General features: G+C 48.1%; 1 protein-coding gene across 1 annotated transcript in view; it reads left to right on the top strand.

The window, feature by feature from the left end:
* The window catches only part of LOC143927120 (copine-8-like), a 212,663-nt gene that overhangs the window by 76,100 nt on the left and 122,352 nt on the right, over window positions 1–14,211 (top strand). Inside the window, exon 3 of the mRNA XM_077451074.1 lies at window positions 8,537–8,577. Within this exon, the coding sequence (XP_077307200.1) occupies window positions 8,537–8,577 (41 nt within the window). The remainder of the gene's footprint in view (window positions 1–8,536; window positions 8,578–14,211) is intronic.

Raw genomic sequence — 14,211 nt, 5'->3', positions numbered from 1 at the left:
ATTATAGATTGCCTTCAAAAGGGAAACACAGCTTCGTTTAGGCGTGTCTCGCTGTTTTCTCCACATACAAGCGTAGACTTCTTGCAATCGTTGCAAACACACATCCAAGCGTAGACTTCTTGCAATCGTTGCAAGCACGCATCCAGACATAGACTTCTCGCAATCATCACAAGCACGCATTCGAGCATAGACCTCTTGCACTTATTACTAGCATGCATTCGGGCATAGACCTCTTGCAATCGCTGCAAGCACGCATTCGAGCATAGACCTCTCGCGGTCATTACAAGCACGCATTCGAGCATAGACCTCTTACACTCATTACAAGCATGCATTCAAGCATAGACCCCTTGCAATCGTTGCATGCAGGCATTCGAGCATAGACCTCTGGTGATCATTGCAAGCACGCATTCGAGCATAGACCTCTTGCACTCATTACAAGCACGCATTCGAGCATAGTTCTCTTGCAATCGCTGCAAGCACGCATTCGAGCATAGACCTCTCGCGGTCATTACAAGCACGCATTCGAGCATAGACCTCTTGCAATCGTTGCGAGCACGCATTCGAGCATAGACCTTTTGCATTCATTACAAGCACGCATTCGGGCATAGACCTCTTGCAATCGCTGCAAGCACGCATTCGAGCATAGACCTCTCGCGGTCATTACAAGCACGCATTCGAGCATAGACCTCTTGCAATCGTTGCAAGCACGCATTCGAGCATAGACCTTTTTTTGCATTCATTACAAGCACGCATTCGGGCATAGACCTCTTGCAATCGCTGCAAGCACGCATTCGAGCATAGACCTCTCGCGGTCATTACAATTACGCATTCGAGCATAGACCTCTTACACTCATTACAAGCATGCATTCAAGCATAGACCTCTTGCAATCGTTGTATGCAGGCATTCGAGCATAGACCTCTCGCGGTCATTACAATTACGCATTCGAGCATAGACCTCTTACACTCATTACAAGCATGCATTCAAGCATAGACCTCTTGCAATCATGGCAAGCACGCATTTGAGCATAGACCTCTTGCAATCGTTGCAAGCAGGTGTCCAGGCACAACTTGTTGCAATCATTGCTGGCAGGCACTTCTGGCTTGCTCAATAGATTGCTTTAGGGAAGACCTGGATACCTTCCTAAATGTACGTTGTATTACGGGGTACTTATATTTATAGGTATAGTTGATCCAGGGAAAAATCCGATTGCCTCTCGAGGGGTCAGGAAGGAATTTTCCCCGGCTGTAGCAAATTGGCCTATGCTCTGTTGGGGGTTTTTTGCCTTCCTCTGGATCAGCTGCGGGCGTAGAATTGGGTGTCGGGTTGTGTGATACCTTATTTATTTTGATTTGGTTGGACCGGATGGACTTCTGTCTTTTCCGGCCTGGCTACCCATGAAGCCTACCATAATTCCTTGCAGTCGTTGCAGGCACGAGTCCTGGCACAACTCCTTGCATTAGTTGCAGGCACGCATCCTAGCATAACATCTTGCAGTCATGGCAAGCACGCATCCTGGGTAACATCTTGCAATCATCGCAAGCACGCATCCAAACATGCATTCAAGCACAACTCCTGTAGTCTTCGCAGTGCACATGCGGTAACACGAATGGCTCACAGTCACTACGTATACATCTCCAGTGACAAACTCCCGGGCAATTGTCGCAAGCACATGTTTAAACACAACTTTTAGTCACGCCAAGGCTCGTGACTTAGCATAACTTCTTGCAATCATTCATTGGCAAGCACGTTCTCAGTGGCACACAAACTGGCTACACGTCATTTTCAGCAGCACTTAATTGGCCTCTCGTCTCCCGTGGCTTTCTTACAAACCATTCACTGTTGTCTGTCTATCCGTCTCTTCCTTAGGACAGTTGAGTTCTACTTCCGTCCGCACCAGGATCATGTTGACACACGCGACTGGCTTCTTCCTGTAGCACGCCCAGGCTATTTCTAGCCAGCGTTCAACATTTCTTATCCTTACAATGCTCGGAGAGCCATCTGTTGCTACGGCCCATACAGCAAGATCCCCACTACGAGGCGTCCAGAGGCATCAGCCCATAGCCATCGGCCAATGCTCGCCCATTACAACTGCCATCTTTACGGACATACAATATCCTCGCATATTCCCCAGTTTAGTCATCCGAAAGACACCTACAGTCCCTTCACGGCATGTCGAGCGTCGCTATGCACATCATCCCTCAGGGGTCGCGCCTTTGTGTCACGCCTATTGGTCTTACTGTCCCTCTCACAGGATCCAGAGCAAGTCCTCAGCTGGGTTCCCGCGGCAATAGCAGTCCTTGCTATGCGGGAGGAATACCTATCGTCTGGGAATGACGTCTCCCTGTTCATTCCCTCCGTGTCTTCCCTTTCTCCCCAGGTGATGACCGACGCAGCGGCCTCCACGGGCTTGCGGCTGTTTTTTTGGCCACCTCTGGCTCGCAGCTCCCTGGCCTCCCCAGTTACTGGCAATTCCTGGCTGCGCCAAGGCGCCCTCTCTGTTGGTTATGTCCTTCCTACGTCGACTGGTCCAGCTCTTGTTGTTGTTTCAGTTCAACATCCATTCTTCCTTTATCCCCGGTAAAGTCAATCAGGCAGCGGACGCCCTCTCCCGCTTTTAACCTTGTCTCGTTTTCGTTCAGGTACCCGGAGCCGGACCAACATCAGCAGCTATCTCGGACTGGTCTCAACTGACCCTGGATTAGCCCCTCACCTCCTAGCGGCTACCCAACTCATTTGATCACTCCCTTTCCCGCAATACCCTCAAAGCCTATCAATCAGCCTGGAGGGCCTTTAACCAACTTCATCACGTATCACAGTACAGAGACGTCCCGTGTCAAGCAAGTCATAGCCTTCATTGCCTACTGCCACTCGCAGTTGGCGTTATCCTTTAATACGATCCGGCTATACCTGACCGGTGTACAACATTTCACGTCCCTCCAGGACCCTACCGTACCCTTCCTATTTTACCACGCCGTTCGGGCTGTTATGCGCGGTATCCAGAAAGCGCCAGCCGATGGCCGGCACCAAAACGACTGCCTGTTACAGGAGACGTTTAGAAATATGTCAGATTTCCTGGCCACTTCACCTTTTCGGTCTCCACATTAGTGTCATTTACAAGCAGCCATACACCTGGCCTTCTACGGCTTCTTACGGCCAAGCGAGTTTTACTTGTTGTAGCCTCACAGCACGCATGCTGTGCGAGCACCACCTGGTCCGATACGAAGACCATTTCGTCTTACACTTAGCAGTCTCCAAGACGCAGCAGCTTGGCTCGGGTTCGGACATACACCTCTATAAGTCCAACAACCGCTGGTACCCGGTCGCCATTCTCACGCGCCTGTCGGCCCCCTTTTTGGCTGATCAACCAGGAGTTAGTCCTCTTCTGCCATTTCTCACTAAACCTCTGAACGCTGCCCGGTGGAACGTGTCAGGATACTCCCGGGTATCCTTCACCTCTGTCCTACTCACGTTGTCAAGAAGTTGGGCAGATGGAGGTCCACCTGTTTCGCCCGTTACATACCCATTCCGCAAGCGGAGATGACCCAGGCCTTTGTCGAGCTCACCCAGTAAACAAACTTGGATCAATAAAATGCAACCCCTACCTGAATGTTTTTGCCCCCTTATTTTGGTATACCGTACGTCAGACCAGGGCACACTTTCAGGTCCATTTCAAGTAAGCGAGTTTATGTTAACCTTGTTTGTCATCCTTAACCGTATCGGTCAGAGGGCTCCACACCATAAATAGAAAGGCCAGTATGGTGGCCTGAAATTATGGGAGGAGCCCGGTGGAGTATATAACCAGCCCGTTCGCCTGTCTTCCTCGTCGGTTCCGGTGCGCGATACCCACCCACCCATCCCCTTTTTCAGGGCATTTCTCAAGCATCATACTCCTCATGAGAGTACTCATTTCACTCCATTCATATTCATTTCATTTATCACCCACTTTCTATCTAAGGTATGCCCCCTTATTTTGGTATACCGTACGTCAGACCAGGGCACACTTTCAGGTCCATTTCAAGTAAGCGAGTTTATGTTAACCTTGTTTGTCATCCTTAACCGTATCGGTCAGAGGGCTCCACACCATAAATATATATATATATATATATGTATATGTATATATATATATTATAATCTCCAAATTACCATTGAGGCCGCATCAAACCGGAACGTAGGCCGAAACTGGACATGCCTGCTCTAGAGGAACAGCACATATGCTAAATTTTCTTTATCAATTAAAATTACCTGGAATTCGTTTATCTGAGTTTGGTCTGGTGCTCCTATCTGTATTATTATGGTTTGAGCTACTGTTGGGTGCCTATCAAGGCAATCCTTGATGTGTGGAAAACGCATCAACAGAACATTGAGCTTGTCTGAAGTTTTCCTTCATCTGACTACACTTGCAGGTCCAAAAGTTCCCAGTGCCTCTTTAGGTATGCTGCTATGGAGTCTAATCTATAATCCCCTGTATATGACTTTTAACTAACGTAAATTTCTTTTAATGGGATTTTGTGATAGACCAACACAAAGTGGCACATAATTGTGAAGTGGAAGGAAAATGATAAATGGTTCAACTTTTTTTTACAAATATGTGAAAAGTGTGGCATGCATTTGTATTCAGCCCAATACTTTGTAGAACCACCTTTTGCTGCAATTACAGCTTCAAGTCTTTTGGGGATGTCTCTACCAGCTTTGCACATCTAGAGAGTGGCATTTTTGCTCATTCTTCTTTTATTAGCTCAAGCTCTGTCAGATTGTATTTAGAGCGTCCGTGAACAGCAAGTTTTGCCACAGATTCTCAATTGGGTTTAGGTCTGGACTTTGACTGCGCCATTCTAACACACAAATATGCTTTGATCGAAACCATTCCATGTAGCTCTGGCTGTATGTTTAGGGCAGTTGTCCTGCTGGAAGGTGAACCTCCACCCCAGTCTCAAGACTTTTGCAGACTTTTCCCTGTATTTGGCTTCATCCATTTTCCCATCAACTCTGACCAGCTTCCCTGTCCCTGCTGAAGAAAAGCATCCCCACAACATGATGCCGCCACCCAGGGCAGGACTTAGGGTGGTGGGGGCCCCTGGGCTTGAGTCACTTTTGGGCCCTACCTTCTATGCATTACTGTATTTATCGGTGTACAACACGCACCGGCGTATAACACTCACCCCATGTTTAGGAGGGAAGTTTAAGGAAAAAAAACTTACATTTAAATGCCCATCAATGCAGCCTTATCAGTGTCCATCTGCAGCCTTGTCCATCCATCTGCTGCCTTGTCCAGTGTCATTGCAGCCTTGTCATTGCAGTCTTGAAGTTTAAAAATGGAGCAGAGTCCTGTGTATCTCGGCGGCTCCCGGGTCCTCTCGGTTGGCTCTCGGCAGCTCCTTTTGCAGTTCAGAGCGGAGCCGAGAGTAGCCGAGTACTCGGATCGGCTCACAGTCACGCCCAGTCCCTGTGTTATGTCCATCATAGGGACTGGGCGTGACTGTGAGCGGAGCTGAGCCAAGTACACTCAGGTATGTATCTCAGCAGGGCATGCGGGGCCCTCTATTAGGCGGGGCCCATGGGCTTGAGCCCAGTCAAGCCCAATGGTAAGTACAGCCCTGCTGCCACCATCCTGTGAACATGTTTCACGGCGGGATGGTGTGTTCAGGGTGATGTGCGGTGTTCCTTTTTTTTTCTGGCACACATAGCGTTTTTCTTTTAGGGCAAAAAGTTACGTTTTCGTCTTATCTCACCAGAGCACCTTCTTCCACATGTTTGCTGTGTCCCCCACATGGCTTCTCGCAAAACTGCAAATGGGACTTCTTATGGCTTTCTTTCAACAATGACTTTTCTTCTTGTCACTCTTCCATAAAGACCAGATTTATGGAGAGCACGACTAATAGTTGTCCTTGGGACAGATTCTCCCACCTGAGCTGTGGATCTCTGCAGCTCCTCCAGAGTTACCATGGGCCTCTTGGCTGCTTCTTTGATTAATGTTCTCCTTGCCCAGCCTATCAGTTTAGGTGGACGACCATGTTTGATAGGTTTGTAGTTGTGCCATACTCTTTCCATTTTCAGATGATGGATTGAACAAGTGCTCCGTGAGATGTTCAAAGCATGGAATATTTTTTATTTTTTTTTAATAACCTAGCCCTGCTTTAAATGTCTCAATTTCTCTAACAAACCTGTAAGGGCTTCACAGAACAGCCGTATTTATACTGCAATTAAATTGCACACAGGTCATTTTTCTCCTTCATTGAAGTGCGCTGATAAGGCGGCACTGATAGGCTGCACTGGTGGGCACTGATAGGCTGCACTGGTAGGCACTGATAGGCTGCATTGGTGGGCACTGATAGGCTGCACTGGTGGGCACTGATAGGCATAGTTAAGGCAGCACTAATAGGCACAGATAAGGCGGCACCGATGGGCACAGATAAGGCGGCACTGATGGGCAAAGATGGGCACAGAAAAGATGGCACGGATGGGTGGCACGGATGGGTGGCACTGATAGGTACCACTGATAGATGGGACTGATGGGCACTGATAGGTGGCTCTGATAGGTGGCACTGCTGGGCACTGATGGGCGGCACTGCTGGGCACTGATGGGCACCGGTAGATGACACTGATGGGCACGGATATGTGGCACTGGGGTGCAGCACCTTTGTTGAGGCAGATTGTGGGCACTGCTGGGTGGCACTGCTGGGTGGCACTGTGGGCACTGCTGGGTGGCACTGTGGGCACTGCTGGGTGGCACTATGGGCACTGCTGGGTGGCACTGACGGGGGGCACTTATTTTTTAATGATGTTTAGTGATGAGGGAGCAGGTGGGCACTGGCAGGGGGCAGGTGGGCACTGGCAGGGCTGGCCGTGATCGGGACTGATGTCCCGATCATGGCCGCCGGTGATCGGCTCTTTTTTTTCTCCTTGCGCTGTCAGCGCGAGGAGGAATAATAGCCGATTACCGGCTCCGTTATATCACATGATCAGCTGTCATTGGCTGACAGCTGATCACGTGATAAGGGGTCGGGATCGACCCCTTGCTCGGATCGGTGATCAGGCGAGTCTCATAGACTCGCCGATCACAGAGCGCGCCCCGCGCGCCCCTCAGGGGGCGCAGGCCGCTCGTGCACGGGACGACGTCAATAGACGTAGTCCCGGCAAAGGAGATCTGCGCTGTAGCCGTCATTCGGCTATAGCGCTGGTCTCAAGTGGTTAAAGCATATGGAAGGGTGTGTAAGCATAGTTTTTACTATGCGCACCGGGAAGAAGTATCAGTGCGTCAAGACCTTTTATAAGAGTTTTCAGTGCTTGTACATTCTGAGAGCTCTTAAGGAGGGAAAGCCATATCTGGTCCCACTCTATGGGTGGAAAAGATCTATTTACTTTCGATTCCCAAAATGTATAGTACATTGGGATTTGATGAGTAGAATTAACCTAAAAAGAAGAAAAATATAGGGAGATTATTCAGTTTGCTGAGGGATTAGATCAGCAGAGAGATTCAAATTGGGTCAAAGTTAGGCTTTCGTGACCTGAGTGGGGAGTCCAAGTAGTGGTACATTTGTATATAATAGAGTTCCCCATTTGTGATTTTATGTGAAACTTGAAGTTGTGGAAAGTTTGTGGGACTCCAGGCTCCCCTCCAAAATAATTAAAAGTCAGCAGCTAAAAATACTGTAGCTGCTGACTTTTAGCATAAGGGCACTTGCATGTCCAGGGATGCAGCGAGGTCCTCACCCAAGCCGATTCATCAATCGACTTCCGGTGCAGGCGCCGGTATCTAGAAAAAGGGAAACGGGAAGGAAGGCTGTGCTTTGTAAATGGTGTCGTAGTCTTCTGGGACCTGTGATGTGTCCCAGAAGACGGCAGGGGAAGGAGGGGGGGGGGCCGAACATCAAAACCAGGTACCCACTCCGCCCCCCCAAATGGGGGCAAATGTGGCAGTGTAGGGGAGAAGGGTGAAAACAATCACAATTTTTTCCCTTTTGGCTGGAGCATCCGCTGTAAGGACTTGCAAGATCCACCAACAAAACTGGTGGAGGTCGTCTAGGGGTTGTCAAAGGGCAATTGAATATTTTAAGCAAAGGGAGATGTGGTGAGATAAAACCCACAAAGTATGAGATTCCCTGGCAGACAGAGTGTGCACCAAGATTGGGTTGAGAGGTTTGGTAGGTAAGGGAGGATGGATTTTGATGAGGCAGGAAAGGGACATTGGGTGGACATCTATACCTAGAAGAATCCATAATGGGGGTTCTGAAACAGAGGGTATTTGGTTAGTGGTGCTATTTTGGCAACTTTATATTAATGGGTAATGTTATGTACTCCAGCTTTCCTTTTAGGCTTGGGTTTGTAAAGAGTGTTCCTATTATGGCAGGGTTTAATAAGGCCTCATATAAATGTCAATTTCTGTTACTGAAGGAATCAAAGTATATGGGAGGGAATAGGGATGGGTAGGGTGTAGAAGGTATCTGCTTTTGCTTACACAATTTGCCTTCTTTTCTGTGTGTTTTTTTTTCTTTTTTCCTCCTCTTACTATCATGTTCTTTATCTCTTTCCTTACAGGAGTTTGCTGGATATGGACACGTTTTCCAAGTCTGATCCAGGTTAGTGCTAATAATGTCATTGACCATGTGAACTATCCTAGAGGCGATTCAGTTCGCATTGTGCGCTATACAACTATTTCATTCATTCATTCATCTCCTTTGCAGTAAATGTTGCTGTTAACCAAAATATGATACAGAAATCAAACTTGTTGTTTCACACTCACCATTCTTTTGGATAATGTTAGCCCTTGTACACACGGTCGGAGAATCCGTCGGAATGTGTCCTATCGGAACGTTTTGTCGGATAATCCAACTGTGTGTGGTATGCATCGGACTGTTTCCGTCGGAATATATTCCGATCATGTGTAGAGAATTCCGATCAGACAAAGTGCCACGCATGCTCAGATCAAATTCCTAGACCAAAGCTATTGGCTACTAGCCTGAATGTAGTCCCATCGTAACGAAATAACGTCATCACGTTCTGAACGATTGGATTTTCCGACAACTTCGTCCGACCGTGTGTATGCAACAGTTTCGGACAAGATCCGTCGGACAAAATCCGACGGACAGAATCCGTCGGATTTGGTTGTCGGAATCTCCGACCATGTGTACAAGGGCTTAGACAGACCATCAAGGAGATGATATATGAACAGTAAGCTAACCTTTTGTTTTGCTTGTTGAATCGGGATCTTTTTTCAGATTTAGGTCTAGACTAGGGGTATCCAAACTGTGGCCCTAGAGCCAGATGTGACCCTTTTCTTGCCTTTTATATGGCCCTTGAGGCATAATTCCTGCCACTGACACCAACAATGGGGTACTATTCCTTCCACTGACACCGATGAGGCATAATGCCTTCCACTGACAACAAAAACAGGGCACTATTCCTCCCACTGAAACCAACTATTTCTCCCCCTAATACCAAAGATCAGGCGTTGTTTACTCCCACTGGCCACCATAAAGTCTGAAGGCCAGTAAACTAGCCTTTAGTTTGGAGACCCCTGGCCTAGACTGCAAAAATCACATTTGAAAGTTGATTGGTTGGTATGTGATATTCACATATAAAGCCAGCACATTAAAGCGCTGAGCAAACTGTTGGCGCTATATAAAACCTGTATAATAATAATAATAATAATAAAAATAATACATGGGTGAGCCTCAAAAGTATAATTTATTGAGCTTACATTTACATAGTGGTAAAGTGCAAAACAAAACAGGCAAAAAGAGACATATCTAACAATGCTTTGGGCAGTGGCGTAACTAGAACCTTCAGGGCCCCGATGCAAGAAACCATGGAGGGCCCCCCCCCCCACCTCCGTACAGGGCTCTTTTCTCCGAGCCCGATGGTGGAACACCAGGGCCCGGTCCCAAGTGGGTGGCTGCCCTATAAAGGAACCGATTTCTCCATTTCCCCCCGCTTTTTCTCCTCTCCCACCCACAGGCATTCAGCGGCTGCAGGAAGGAAAATTCACATATGCACACACATATAAACCAGTGGCAGCTGGTGCTCAAAATTTTTAGGGGGGTGCAAGCAAACTGAAAAATTCAGAAAAAAACATAAATTACAGCCACTGTACCATCAAACGCCACCACTGTGCCATCAAATGTCATCACTGTGCCCATCAAACTCTGCCGCTGTGCCATCAAATGCCACCAGTGTGCCCATCAAATGCTGCCATTGTGCCCATCAAGCTCTGCCACTGTGCCCATCAAGCTCTGCCACTGTGGCCATCAAATGGAGCCACTGTGCACATCAAATGCTGTTGGTGTGTCCATCAAATGCTGCCACTGTGAATCCCCACCGCCCGCTCGCTGTCTGCCTGCCACTTACCCTGTCTTGGTGGGGCAGCGGGTAACGGCCATTAGCGGGGTCCTCCATGCATCTCCTGCCATCCTCATCTCCCGTCCTCTCCTCCTGATTGTCTGAAATGATAGGCGCAGCTATTGGACGCCTATCAGGTGATGGATAACAGACCCGATTGGTGGAGAGGCGGTTTAGTGACCCGACACCCCAAAAGGGACCAGACACCTAAATATGGGGGTGGCAGCGGTGGCCATGGATAGATTCATGCTATGCTATGCATGAATTTATCCATTGGTCATAGAGGGGGTGGCTGGAGAGAGGGGGCGGTACCTGTGCGCCCTTTTGGATGCTCCGCCACTGATAAACACATGCACATTCACATACATACATACATGCACACTCATATACATGCACACATACATATATGAACACACACACACACACATACAAGCATGTTCACACACACACACACAAGCATGCTCACACACACACACACACACACACACACACACACACATGCATGCTCACACACACATACATGCACACACATGCACACACACACATGCACACATACATGCTCACACACACACATACAAGCATGCACACACACACGCACACATACATGCATGCTCACTGCTCACACACATACATGCATGCTCACACACACACATACAAGCATGCTCACACACACACACATACATGCATGCTCACACGCACACATACATGCATGCTCGCACGCACACATACAAGCATCCTCACACACACACAAGCATGCTCACACACACACACATACAAGCATGCTCACACACACACACATACATGCATGCTCACACGCACACATACATGCATGCTCGCACGCACACATACAAGCATCCTCACACACACACAAGCATGCTCACACACACACACATACAAGCATGCTCGCACACACACATACAAGCATGCTCACACATACAAGCATGCTCACACACACACACACACACACATACACACATACATGCATGCTCACACACACACATGCATGCTCACACACACACACATACATGCATGCTCACACACACACATACAAGCATGCTCACACACACACATACAAGCATGCTCACACATACAAGCATGCTCACACATACAAGCATGCTCACACACACACACACATACAAGCATGCTCACACACACATACAAGCATGCTCACACACACATACAAGCATGCTCACACACACACACATGCATGCTCGCGCACACATACAAGCATGCACACACACACATACATGCATGCACACACACATACAAGCATGCTCACACACACACACATACAAGCATGCACACACACTCACACACATATAAGCATGCTCACACACACACATACAAGCATGCACATATGCACACATACATGCATGCTCACTGCTCACACACACACATACATGCATGCTCCCACGCACACATACATGCTCACATGCACACATACATGCATGCTCACACGCACACATACAAGCATGCTCACACGCACACATACAAGCATGCTCACACGCACACATACAAGCATGCTCACACACACACATACAAGCATGCTCACACACACACATACAAGTATGCACACACACTCACACACACACATACAAGCATGCTCACACACACACATACAAGTATGCACACACACTCACACACACACATATAAGCATGCTCACACACACAAGCATGCTCACACGCACACATACATGCATGCTCACACACACACATACAAGCATGCTCACACACACACACATACAGGCATGCTCACACACACACATACAGGCATGCTCACACACACACACATACAGGCATGCTCACACACACACACACACACACACACACACACATATAAAGACAAATACAGTAGATAGAATTATAAAAAAAAACAAAAAAAAACGGCAGACATTTACCTCTGCTTTTCCTGCTGGGTACTGCACTCTAGGGGGAGACAAAGAACACACACTGTGCTTTTACTTAGGCTAATGTGAGAACGGAGCTCCCCACGCAGTGCCGATTTCAGTTCGGCTGATGATCGGGGAGCTCCTGTCAGCCTCCCCTCCTATCGAAGAGTACAGGGGGCCCTCAAAGGCCCCCTGCAGCAAGGGGCCCGGTCGCCATGGCGATCTTGGCGACCCCTATAATTCCGCCACTGGCTTTGGGGCCTCAGTGGTGAGAAAAGGGTCAACTAAAACCCCTAAACATCAGTGATATGTCTTTTTGCATTTTCTTGCAAATGCTTGCTTGCTCTTTTTTTGTGTGCACCTCGCAATGATTTACAAAACAGAAACTCAGTCCATTGCATTGTTGAAGTATACCCGTATGGAAGTAAGGGGATATCTACCCAACCGAGTCACAGAAAGAAACAAAAAACTAAGCTTTTACAGCACAATACCATCCAAAAACAACAAGATAACAATGAATGGCCCACTAAAAGATAAAATAAAAAGCAATTTTTCGGATGTAACACCCTGATGTTTGGACAGGGTTGCTATGAAATTTAGTTGCCAGGTGATGGTTTCCTTGGCCAATTGTTAGGAGATCAATTGACTTCACCCTAATTCTGGACTTGCTGCACTTCTCCCTTCTGTCACTAGGTGGCATTGTAGCTGGTGAAATGAGATAGGGCAAGGACAGATTAGGAATGAATGGGGTCTTAGCCAATGGGCAGGGATTTTCTTGGGTCCCTTGGCCTGCTGGGAGAGCCTATTTGGGTGGAGTCAGGTGATTGGCATTCTGTGCTGCCTGGATGGCTCTGGATGTGTGTTATGTTGCCCCGGGCTGCTAGCCTTAGGCCTATCCCAGGGACATCTGCCTGCTAGGCTGTCTGAGGGCCTATCCAGAAGCAGGAGAGCAGCATAGGGTTGGGACTGTGGGCTTGTAGTCCAACCAGATGGGGAACTAGTTGCGGTCGGGGGTAGAGGGGAAGCTGCTGCCAATAAGGGACCCCCACCTTGCTACCGGAGACCGCAGTGAGTGAGCTGAGGCCAATAGCAGAGCAGACTTTTTGCCAGCTAGGGACAGTGAAGAAGGAGGAAAACTTCAGCAAGTGCCAAGTCAGGGAACCAGCAGGACATTAGAGGTGACAGTTTTGGAGCATCAGTGAGTGCAAAGCCAGGGACCTAACGTGTCAGTGGGGGAGATGCTTGAAGACCCACAGTAAGCGAATGTGGGGTAAGGAGAACTGTTCGAGTTGCAAACAGTTGAATACCATTACCGTTTGTAACAGCTACAAGATTGTTGCCATAGGAGATAGCATCCTACCTATACAGAAGTGGTGTCCGTCAGGAAGCCTTTGCTTGTATAGCTGTCCACCTATAGAAGTCTCAGAGTCTGCTAATTATCTTTGCATCCACCTAAGGGTGTCCTGGCCCTTACCCTCTCCCCCACAGTTCTGTTTTTAAGAGACAATAAATCTCTTTCATTCATAGTGTCTGGCGCCCACCCTTTCATCTTGCATTACACCCACCATGCCTTGTAACCCACTCTACACTGAAGGATGTCCGCTCTCCCTAACTCTGGAGGTCACCATTAGGCCTAAAGAGGCCCAGAACTTTGCTACACTTGCAATATTCACATTTAATCCAGAGCTATCCTCTGTAGTACTTCTTTTCTGCTACATGATGTCCTCAGTCTGGTAACCAGTATCATTCCACCAGCTTCCTTTTGAGCCCAGACTGCCCTGGACTTCTCCACAGCCTATGACTGGACAGTGCATGGAGAAGCAGCAGTGATGAGTTCATCTCTCTGTCACTCTACTCTCTCCATTCTGTTAGCATGCTTCTTGTCAACACATGAACTAATTGGCTCTTGTTCTACTTCTTCCTTTCACACTCCTGCTCTACTGTACTGTAATACTGTAAGAGACTAATACCAGGTCAAAATCATGT

The sequence above is a fragment of the Lithobates pipiens genome, unplaced genomic scaffold (genome assembly GCF_037356315.1).
Source record: "Lithobates pipiens isolate NorthernLeopardFrog02 unplaced genomic scaffold, aLitPip1_a1.2 Scaffold_23, whole genome shotgun sequence".
Classification (NCBI taxonomy): Eukaryota; Metazoa; Chordata; class Amphibia; order Anura; family Ranidae; genus Lithobates; species Lithobates pipiens.
Note: the sequence above shows the minus strand (reverse complement) of the source record. Positions and strands in the feature narration are given on the sequence as shown.